The 11,773-nt window shown below is 41.2% G+C and overlaps 1 protein-coding gene across 3 annotated transcripts in view; it reads left to right on the plus strand.

Annotated features, from left to right (window-relative positions):
• SVOP (SV2 related protein) overlaps nucleotides 1-10,550 on the plus strand; it is a 263,464-nt gene extending 252,914 nt beyond the window's left edge. For all 3 annotated transcript variants that reach the window (XM_049806515.1, XM_049806513.1, XM_049806516.1), the window contains 7 exons: nucleotides 907-980; nucleotides 1,298-1,374; nucleotides 2,475-2,582; nucleotides 4,058-4,169; nucleotides 5,445-5,526; nucleotides 5,758-5,847; nucleotides 6,557-10,550. In XM_049806515.1, the coding sequence (XP_049662472.1) occupies nucleotides 907-980; nucleotides 1,298-1,374; nucleotides 2,475-2,582; nucleotides 4,058-4,169; nucleotides 5,445-5,526; nucleotides 5,758-5,847; nucleotides 6,557-6,763 (750 nt within the window). In that variant the 3' untranslated portion in view covers nucleotides 6,764-10,550. The remainder of the gene's footprint in view (nucleotides 1-906; nucleotides 981-1,297; nucleotides 1,375-2,474; nucleotides 2,583-4,057; nucleotides 4,170-5,444; nucleotides 5,527-5,757; nucleotides 5,848-6,556) is intronic.
• The last annotated feature ends 1,223 nt before the right edge of the window (nucleotides 10,551-11,773 follow it).

Raw genomic sequence — 11,773 nt, forward strand, 5'->3', positions numbered from 1 at the left:
TGTATGAATTGCATTGGATTGTTTTTCATTTCAGCTTTATATGGCCAACTTTTCAACACTCCTGTCAACATATAAAGCAGCTCTGCATTTACAGAACAAAGAGCAGATTTTTATAAGAAAAGAAAGTTACAAAGTTAGCCAGCAAGGAAGGACAGCAGAGGGAGACCTGTGGATTTGAACAAGAGCAAAATTGTAAAGCTAGGCAGGAGCCTGTTGGTAATGACAGCATCTTACTAATCAGAGATGGAGGTTTGATTTTCTAAGGTCTGGATCAATGAGGATTTGAGCTCCCGTGCATTTCACAAATGCTTTGTTCAGTCAGGGTAATTTTGATGGGCTGTGCAGAAACACTCTCCAAGTTTTGGATGGTTTTGTTTTCAGGGTGGGGTGGGAAAGTACTTTTCCCTCACCACAAGAGTATGGGCTGAGCCCTCCACTCACTCTCTAAGAACCAGGCAGCTTAAAAGGAGTCTGCTTGCAGGAGGGCTGCTTGTAGTTCCTCAGTACCTCAACCTAGATCAGTAGCCCTGAAGGGCTGCTCTAATTTACAGGAGCTGGCTGTGGGCCAGATGTGGATCGGCAAAGTTATGCTCTACCTCTTTCCAGCTCCACCTTGTTCTGACAGATCCTCACCTTCCTTGTGGAGGAGTAGTGTGCCCTGTGCATGAACTGGTTTTGGTAACATTATGCTCCTGGAGAATTCCCCTTGGCAGAGGAATTCTGTACTTGGAACCCAGCTCCAGTGTGGCTCCTACAACCCGAAGAGCCCTCAACTGAAAGCAAACGCTCATCATGAGATAACCTGAGTACATAGTACTGTGTCTTGTATTACCCCTTGTTGCTCTGCATCTTCCAGCCCAGGACCTGTGAGTGCCCTATCATCTGACTTCTGCTTGTTTTCAACAGGAAGACCGAGGAAAAATGAGGGACCTTTTTACGCCTCATTTTAGATGGACCACATTGTTGCTCTGGTTTATATGGTAAGAGGAAATACAAATGGCTCAGTGCCTGCAGAATTCTAAATGGTTTTTAATGGAGGTGGTTTACAGTATCACTAAAATACATCAACTTCCTGCTCAAAAAATACCCCAGCCTGTATTGATTTGTAATATATTAAACCACCCAATCACTAGCATTCTCAATCTAATTGCCCTTTCATTTTCTAAATGCTGATAGGAAATAGCTTTGAGGTAGCACTTAGTGGAAGTCCTCACACAGTGGTTTCAATTTTGATTCATGTTGTTTACTATATAGGTTTGACCAGCTGAGACTTCCTCTCTCATTTTCTTCCTTGCAGGTTTTCCAATGCTTTTTCATATTATGGGTTAGTTTTATTAACTACAGAGTTCTTCCAAGCGGGAGACGTCTGCAGCAGTGAGTACTAATCCATTTTTTCTTTTTTAAATATACCCTGTTAAGTGGTGGAATATCTTTTATTAGATCACCTTCTGCTATTATTTGGAAAGGACTGTGGCTGCCAGCCTGAATTTTAAGGCATCCACTTAAAGGGTTACTTATTTTAAACATTTCTAATAGACTGTTCCTCATCTTCTGCACAATGCAGAGAGGTCCTGCAGTGTCTCTGAGCCCAAAATGTAAAACAGCAAGACAACCTTCAAGGGAGACCTCTTAGAAAAAATATCTGTTCTTCTTGAGAAAAAAGTGATTGAATAAATGTAGTTTCCAGATTTGACAGGCCTAATTAGTTAGATAGAGATAACTGCTGCTGCTGTGGAGCTACCAAGTTCTCAAGATGTGAAGACCTGCTGAGAAAAAAGATAATGTTGCAAAACAATCACCCTTTTTCTTGCAGCTTTTTGTGTTTAAAAAAAAAAGTGCTTTGACCACACTTGAAAAGTTTGATTCCACAGGGGAGGCATGCATGTATTCAGAACACTTGTAATTAGTGGAAACTGATAGTTGGAAAATTATAGAAAGAGGATGGGTAGTATTGGGAGAAGGCATAGGTCCCGAGCTTGTACAACAGTCTATTAGCTATTTGAGAGGTCTAACTCTGGTTAGCCTCCACAAAGGAGCATGCATCCTTTAAAAATACTTGTTTTTACAAAGGCACAGTATTATTCAGTCTTCTCAAAGTATAGATGAAGTGTTAGTATACCAGTTTATGTAGGGAGAAACTGAATTATTGATGTTAATCCTGTTCACTGTTATGAGCCCTAGACTGAAAAATAACTAAGCCTGTACAGCTGATAGGGAAGTGTAAGTTTTCATTCTGATAGTGATGGTTGCCGAGGTAAGACATCGTGCCACAAATAAGATTATAAACTGTTCAGTTTCAGCTGTATCTTCCAGGTAGAACATACCTGCTGTGTGGCACGGTATTTTCAGTACATCCCTTCTATCAGTTTCAGCAGTAAGAGTGATAAAGAAATTGCAGGAGTAAAGGAAGGTAAGCAGAGAAGAGATTACTTAAAATATATTAAATACTTGTTTTTTTCTTTTTCCTCCCACAGTATCCAGTAGAAGACAAGAAGTTAAAGCAAAGTGCAGCCTGACCTGTGAGTATCTGACAGAGGAAGACTACACTGACCTGCTCTGGACAACCCTGTCAGAATTCCCTGGTAAGTGCCAATAAGAAGCAACAGTTCTTCAGGGCCAGTGGCTCAGTGTGATTGGAATGGGCTCTTCTGTCTGGCCTAATGCCAATGTATTTCCTGCAGCTCTGGAGCTCCTTGCTTGGACTACTTGATATATGCAGTACACACAGTAGGTGTAGCTCTCTTCACTGCCCATGTGATCACTACAGATAAAATCACTAGTAATTGCTTTGTGAAGCTATAATGGCCCAAGCAACATATTAGGTATTCAGAGGAAGAGTAACAATTAAATCAAAGGGGCAGAATCACTTGAACTTTTATCCATAAATGACTTTCCAGAACTATTTTAAAAGGATGGTGGGTAGAGTGAATCAATGGAGAACTTGCTTCCTAAAGCTCTGTGTCCAGCCTCAGTCAGGATTTTCAGACAATTTCAGTGAATTTCAATGAACAGTCTGACTTAGGACAAGCAAGATATTTGGTGTGTAATAGCCATTGTTTCTTCAAGTGTAGAAGATGGTCTCTCAGTATTAATAGTTTGAAATAATACTGTGAGGCAGTGGTCAGGTTATTTTCACTGTTCTAGATTACAGTTGCAGGGACAAATGCTCAAAGAGAAGCCATTTAATTGGTAAAAAGTTATAAGTCTGTGACTGATAAATATGCATATTTGCTACCTAATAGGATGACTGTCCTGCGTAACAGTCATTCTGGGAAGGATGTCAGTGGACAGAAGAGAGAGTATGTACTCTTGGACTGATGCTATAGCTGGTAGGACTGATTTGATCCTGACACATACTAAGGTAGGAGTAAGAAATATTGACAGGGATAACTCTGAATATGACACTGGCAACTCTGATGCTTGAATAATCTCCACACTTGGTATACCTCAGCTCTTGAAAGGATCTGGAAAAGTTGCATAAGAGAGAATCTTTAACACTGTGAGACTTACAAAGCTTGATCTATTTCCTTTGTCAAAGAGCAGGTGAAAAATAATGTGATGGAAGCATAGAAATAATGCAATGGAAAGAAAATACTAAGTTCTAAAGAGCCCTTAAATCTAGCAGTAGGAAGATTAGCAGGGAACAATAGTCAGAAGTTGAACAAAAGATACTCCAATGACACATAAGGCAGGCATTTTTAGCATTCACATTGGTAACCACTGCTATAATCAGTGGTTAACAGATGTCAGAGTTGATTGCTCACACCTACATCAGCGTGTAGCCCCTGAGTTTGTGGGCATGTGGATGTGTGGACCAGTGGGGTAGTGAACATGGAGCAAGACTCACCAGCTGGGGCACAGAGCTTCTGTTTTCATGCGGCACAAGTGGCTGGGGCAATCTATTCTACACCCCTAGCTGATGCCTCTGTCAGCAAAGTATTTTAAAGAAAAAGAGAACAAAATTTCAAATCTAAATAACCCAGCCTATTTTAAAAGCTAGCTGCTACAGCCTGCACCTTTGCTCAATTCCCAACAGTCAACTTGTCTCCTTCTACAGGTGTGTTAGTAACACTATGGATTATTGATCGGATAGGTCGCAAGAAAACCATGGCCCTGTCCTTTCTGGTCTTCTCGTTTTGCAGTCTTTTGCTGTTTCTCTGCGTTGGAAGGTAAGTAAAACACGGTGAACAACTGGTATATCTGATTCATCCATGTTCTCTCTTGATTATGGCAGGAGAACTGTAAGTGGTGGTTTGAAAAGTCATGAGATGATCGTGCTCAACTGGAGAAAGAATTAAGGATGGTGTTAGGTTTTCTCACCAGATTTTGGAAGGAAACTAATAGAAGCAGGAGAGGAGAAATCCTTCACTATAATTTTGCAGACAGAGCAATCCAAAGGGGAAAATAAGAGCTTATGTCTGAGTAGGAGGTAACCACTGGACAATTTTTAAAATCAGATCTGATGTCATGAGCCTCGGTAGCTGGTTCATGTACTGCTCTCTGCCATTCAATACCTATGTTTCCCCAGGCTGATTGTACCAGGGCAGTGCTTCACAGCCAAGCCCAGTCTCTGCCTCCCATTCAGATGCTCTGACTGCTTCACTTGTCATGGGCTCTTGGTGGTCTCAGTGCTATGGCACAGTTACATGAGAAGCAATAGACACAGACTGGCACAACCTTGAGGTTGTATACAGAGTGGCTGGTGCAGCTTGATGGTGGCATTGCAGATACATGGGGCCCAATTTTCAAAAGAACTTCCACATTTTTGTATTGTTCAGTATCTGTCCTTCATGCAGAGTTTCCAGGTAACAACTCAGTTGGCAGCTCTACCCTTGAATCTTAACAGTACCAAATTTCCAGCTGAGCTCTGAGAGTCTGCCTCTGACTGCATCTGGCCTTCATGCCACGTGCATGTGACAATTTCTGTACCTTGGGGCTGACGAACAAGGAAATGACCTAACAACCAGAGGAGAACTCTGAATTTAAACGTTTTCAAGCACTGTACAAAACCTTACAGTACAGAAACCTTGTAAGAAGAAACCTTACAAAGCTGCAAATATCCAGGTTTTACATAGGTTCATGTCTTTTAAACAGGAAAGCTGCACTCTTATTTCCTTCTCACGTGTGCCATTTTTTTGTTAGCACCATTCATAATGTGGAATATATTTTTCTTATTTAGATAAGCTTAGGCATTCACTGCTTATTTCAACAGGCCACAGCTGTCAGTTAGAACAAATACACTTAGAAGACTGATGTGATTGTGGGAATGCAGATTGTTTGGCATCATTGTTACATTAAAGGTCCAGAAAAAATACAAAGGGTTCATTAAAAAACAAAAGAAATCGTTCTAACAAATTTAGCATTTTTATTGCACTTGCCTCCAAGTTAAACAAACAGATTGTACAGAACAATCCCAAACACTGCTCTCCTTTTTATTCTCACAGAAATGTTCTTACTGTGCTGCTCTTCATTGCAAGAGCTTTTATTTCAGGAGGATTTCAGGCTGCTTATGTTTACACTCCTGAGGTAAGGAGGTTGTTTTTGTAATGAGAATATTTAAGGGGAGTGAGAACATGGTGGGAAAGTCATTTTTATGACCTCTTCACAATGGACCTTACCCCAGATATGAGTTGATGATCTCATTGTCATTGTCTAACAGAACTTGCTGTAGTACCACTTACTAATTTCCATTGATTTAGGAGACTGGAGGGAAGAGAGCTTCCCACTACCATTAATGGGTTGATGCTTTGTTCACAGGTTTATCCGACAGCCACGCGTGCTTTGGGCCTGGGAACATGCAGTGGAATGGCCAGAGTGGGAGCCCTCATAACCCCGTTCATTGCACAGGTAAAATCCCTTCTCCTGAGACTGAAGGCACAGGAAGGTGGTGGAGAACCTGCTTTTCTGCTGTAAGGGCCAAACCAAGGGCAATCTGTGCATGATGTGTTGAAGGAGGGTTGTTGTTGCCTGTTCCTTGAGCAGAGTTCAGGCTCATCTCTGAATTTACCTCTTGCTCCAGAGCTCCCTATGTTGGGGGATAGATAACCAAGAAGCAGGCTGCTGGATGGATGGAAGGACACCTTGGAAGCCACTGCCTGGAGATGAGATTTGTGAGAGGCAGGGACTTTCTGTGCATGGTGCAATTCCGCCTTTCTCTTGAGATCCCAGGCTAAGGTGCTGGGGGCTACAACCCTCCAGGGTATGTGGAAAGAGCTAGGCAGGGAGTTTAGGGGAGCCAGGCTCTGCAGGGACAGGACTCAGAAGACAGTGTCAGAAGCAGTGGCTCTGCAGAGGGTTAGGTAGAAAACTTGTGATTTGCTTAAGTCCTGTCTAATACGTAAGGGCAGCATCACCTCGTGGTGCTTGTAATCCAGACTGTTTTGTCAGTGTCTAATAGCTATGTGTCATCACTGAGGAAAGAAAGCATGCAGCAGTGCACGTTAAACATTTTTTCCAATACTGTAATTAAAATTTCTACTAGTACATTAGTATTTGTGTTTCTTTCTGTGATAAGGCTCAGGGGTACTATTTTGTATTTTCTGCCTTTTTTCTGCAGGTTATGTTGGAATCTTCCGTCTATTTAACACTGGTGGTTTACAGTGGATGTTGCATGCTGGCTGCTGTGGCTTCCTGCTTCTTGCCCATTGAAACGAAAGGTCGTGGCTTACAGGAGTCCAGCCACAGAGAATGGGGACAGGAGATGGTTGGCAGAGGATCTCATTCCCCAGGGGTCACCAGGTCAAACTCTGGATCACAGGAATGATAGGACATGAAAACCTGCTGAAAGAATGAATTATATGAGCAAGATCTCTTTCACAAAAAATCCAACCCTGAAGCATAGAAAGCTGACCATACTGTCACTGCCAATGTCACGTGTCAAACTGCAGGAACTTTTGGGTTGCACCTAAGCAAATTGTGTCTCTGCTGCTCTTTGCTCACACACATAAAAATTTTACTTCTGTCTTGAGAGGCATTTGATCCAGATATGATTTGAAGTTTAGCAAGAGGAGTTTTTCTTAAGTCTGTTGTGCTTGCATGGTCAGCTATTCAGCTTAAAATGTCCCGTGTCAAGCAAATAGCTAACTGAATGCAACTCAGTATAAGCTGTAATTAAAATAATGTACTCTTGATGCCTAAAACCAAAAGATTAATATTTATTGTGTACCTGGCATAGCACATGGTGGATTCCATACACTACAGAATAGGTTTTATGAATTAGATGCCTGCCTTGCACTTTTTAGCCATCAACAACAACGACAACAAAATGTGATAACGGCAAACCAACCAATGCTTTCTAGTTCCCTTGCTTATGGGTTCTGTTCCTTGAGAATTAATAGGGACTGACTGATTGCTTGGAAACAGTTTTCTGAACATTTCTACCATCCAAGGCAGGTAGTTTGAGTCAGTGAGGAGTGGTATTTGTTGCAGAGATGTAGTCTTACATAAGAAACATAAATCCTCATGGTTTGGAGCAGAATTTGACTTCTCTAACATTGCCAGAAACATTGAGCGCTCTGTCTGTTGCTTGGTGAAGACTGCTTCAGCTGTACTGGTGTCTCTTTGTGTGTGGAGATGCACGCTGTGGTTTTCTGCATGGGTCCAGGTATGTTTCTGCTCGATTTGCCTAAGTATGTTCTTGTGGTGGTGTAGCCAAAACCTTTGATAAAAATGCCTCAGTCTGAACAGCTGTGTGTAGCAGTTTGGATGGAGCTGCTTTCAAGTGTCTCCCAACAGAAGCTGGCCTCCTGACAGCTGGGCAGAACTTCTCGATAGCTGCTGATTGTACATTGACTCTAACATCAAGCTGGTGACAAAGGAATGTAGCTGGCATCATGTTGTAAACGAACAAAAATCATGGGAAGAGCCGAACTGCAATCATCCTTAGATGAGGAACTTCACTCCTTCAGATGTCGCTCCTCGAGGCTGATGATTCTGCTCTTGTCAGAGAATGTAACAGAGTTCAGGTGAGGATAAGTTTGTCTTGTTTGTCAGAAATCTGTCACTATGCAGGAAGTCAGATTTCAGAGTCTGTGGATGTGCAGCGAGGAAATGCATGAGGAAGCTGAGATGTGTCTCATCCATGTCTCAGTTTATTTTCAGGATTCCAGACTATGGAACACACACAACCAAATGTAAGTGAGATAGACTAAATGCTAATCACTAGGCTGTGGGAAGCAATACATTTTTATAGTATGTGTGGTCAATTGTCTCACGTAAACATAGGTAAGTGTGCAACAAATTTTTGCACAATAGAATATTTTAAGTATTCTGGGAACCAGGCCCCTTTTCTGTGGGGCAAGACTAGGTCACTGAGTCCATGTTTGGGTGCAATACAAGTGAACACAGTTGGGGTTCAGCTTTCACTTAGGGTTTTACAGCACTGTAGTGCAGTATAATGCTCCAAGACATGTTAGGCTGTTTGTTTATAGCACTGAAGGAAAATTAGAAGTGGATAATTCCTTAAAGAAACTGAGGAAACTCAGACTAATAAGAAAAGGCCAAAGAGGTTACTGATATTCTGTGTGTGGGTATTTTCTGCTGAGAAAAGGTAAAGTTTGACATGGCGCCAAAATGTCTCTGTCCATTCATTTACCACTTGATGATGGTAACTGCAATGAAAGACTCCAGAAGTGGTTGGTCTGAACAGGAAACTTTCCTTTTCACAGTAATATGAAAATGCAATTCAGGTCACAGGGGATCCCACTTTAGATGTGGGTGATGACATAGAAACACACTGTTTCTTTCAGTGGCTGTTGCTGTGTGCTGGTTCAGTTATCTCTGTCTCTGCTGTCTCTGTATCCTGGGTGCTCCATCTCCAGCAAGCTCAAGTTCCAGTTGATCGATCCCCAGTAAACAGACAGGGCTCTCATGGCACTGACAACCGGTGCAAATAATTTGTTTTTACCTCCTTCTGTCAGGCTGTAGTTGGATAATTCTCCCTGATGCACTATGCAACTGGGGTAGCTCAGACCTGCCTCAAAGTAGAGAGAGAGACGAACTTGTTTCCCTTGGACTGTCCCTCTGATGTGTGAGAGACGGACAGGACACTGGCAGTGAGGACACAGTTCCTGGATGGTTTTAGATCAGATATTAGACCATGCGTGTGACCAGTGAGCTAGAAAACCTGCTTTGCCTTTGTATAGTATGGACCGTTCACCCTTTAATGAAAGTTCTGACTATCATCTTCTTCTTCCTGCTGGTGAAGGCACTTGAGAGCATGCCAGTCCACACCTGACAGGGGCACATCCAGATGCTTATGTGTCTCTTGCCGTGTGGGCTTCCCATTAGCTGTGTTTACAGTTAGGTGTACACCCCAAAACTGGATGGCCTCCAGGAGAATTCAGCAGGGTGTCAGTCTGCATTAGAGATGAGAAAGAACATAAAATGCATGACATCCGTGGCCTGAAGGAATGCCACCTTACAGGCGCCTTTAGTTAAAATTCTACTTTTCCAGTCTTAATGTTCACATATCACTTCATTTTTCTGAGCCAATATTCAACAGTTTTAAAGGACTGCATTGCAACGGCCTTCAAAGTGTGCATTCAGAGTGGTTTAGGTGAAGTATATATATCTCATAGATTTGCACATATGTATACTTCAGATAAAATATTTCCCAGGTAAAGATTTATAGGTAATGTGAAACCTTTTGATGCTGTTGAGTAGTTCAGTTTTAACCTGTGACTTTTACAGTATTAAAAAAAAAATCAAAGGCATTTTTGCTTTTCACTTTTTATGAATTCTGCATTGACAATGTACATAATGATACAAATGCCAAGATTGGTCCTGCTGAGACATCTTCATAGTCTGGGTCTTTGATTTAGAGACAGTGATGCCTAAAGCATGATCCAAAGCTCACTGAAGTAGGTGGGAGAGTCTCCCATGGATATTTGTGGGCTTTGGATCAGCTGAATAGAGGAAGACAGGTAGGAGCGCGCCACAGCTGATCCTACCTCACTGAAATCAGTAGGAGCCTATTGGGCACTGAAGAAACAGAAGAGAAGTTCAGGTTTTGCAAGTCCTTGCATATTATTAATAATGGAAAGACATTTTAGATTGTTCACTGAAAAACTGAAGAACATTTGGGTTGATACACAATAGCCTATAAATAATCACAAGTCATATTTTGTTAATATGGCAACATCATTGATGTATATAATAAGCTTCCAAAGATTGTTTTACACACTGGCAAGTATTTTTCACGGATGAAAGAATTAATATAGCTAGTTCATTTACAACAATAAAGTGAGATAATTTTGAATTAAAATCGAGAGCAAACAGAATTGTGGGATTCAGAGATTTGCTAACTGTCCAATATATTAATGTGCAAAGCTGTTGTGGGAAAAATAATTCTCCAAGTGTGCTTTGATGGAATGATTTATTATTCCTAAATGCTTGCCGAAAGAACATTGAATGTTTTCCTGTGTTTGAATGTACAGTTTCTAAGCTGGATACATTTTAATGTTTAAAAACTTTGTGTATTATCAAGCTTGTTGTAAAATACTCCTTTTGTTCCTATGTTACTGATGCAACACTGGATAGTTTAATTCCACACTAGACATTTTATGTTAAATAAATAAATAGTTTTTTCAGTAAAAATGCTTTCAACTGTTTTATGGGACTTTTACGAAGAGTCAGTAACTTCACCGGGTTTTGTCTTGATGTTCAGAGATTTGAGATACATGCTGCTCTGTGGACTCAGCTGAATATGCAAGGGCTCAGCACTTTGCAGATCTGACTCGTGGTGTGTGTGTTTTGTGTATTTGGACGTAAAAGTCACAAGATTCAGGTTTGCATTATAAGTAACCTCATAGATAATGACAGCTAAATATTTTTTAAATTATCTTAAGATCTGTAGTTGCTTTTTGCATTTAATTCAGTTTAGACAATAAAAACCAGTCAGTTTTGCTTCTTGCCTATGGGTAATTTCTAGCAGTGCCTTTAATGCTGCAATATGTGATTGCAGATCACAAAGGCCGGTTGGGAGGAAGTGGTTTAGCATGTGTCTGGACGTTGGGGCAGGGAAGGTTCCTTCTATTTATTTACTTTTTAATGTAAACTTTTCTTTTACATATCTTGTTTTTATAAAATATTATTAAGTACATAACCCTGACTGTGCTCCTCTACCCTTTAAATGATATTCTTATTTTGATGTCCAGTAATTTACAAACATAAGGTTGTTCATGTCTGAGTCAAAATGACTAATGATCTGCAAATACTTTGCGTGCTCATACAGTCTGTTCTCATCTCCGTGTGCATTCATCTTCCTTCTTGCAGCTTGTGCAGCTGTTGACAGTCCACTGGAATGAAGAGTCTTATTTCTGGGAATGGAAACGGTTGGTAATTATGGAAGGGTTTGTATTGTGGAAGCAATACTTAGGGACAATATTCAGTCTTCTGTGTTTTCTGTGAACTTTTTGGCATCCTCAGGCATTTCTAAAGCTCATTCTGTTTTCCAGAATGCCAGAGCTGCTGTTTGCTTACAGAGGATAACTTTACTGATACTTGATGTATTTCCAGCTTTGTTCTGTGTCACAGGCAATCGTTGTTGAGAACAGCGAGTTTGTAAAATGTGCTGATGCCGGCTGCTGGAGATGGCGGTTTGTGCTTGTCAAGAAAGTATGTGCAGCAGCTCTCCAGCCATCCCACTGACTCCCTCTCACCTTACCCTTGCCACAAAAGTGAACTTCAATCTCATGACTCTCCTGTCTCACAGTGTGTCTGCCACTGTGGCTGCCAACAGTGTAAAATACCTTTCCTAGTCTCAAAATGGAGT

Source organism: Accipiter gentilis, chromosome 7 (assembly GCF_929443795.1).
Source record: "Accipiter gentilis chromosome 7, bAccGen1.1, whole genome shotgun sequence".
NCBI classification, from domain to species: Eukaryota; Metazoa; Chordata; class Aves; order Accipitriformes; family Accipitridae; genus Astur; species Astur gentilis.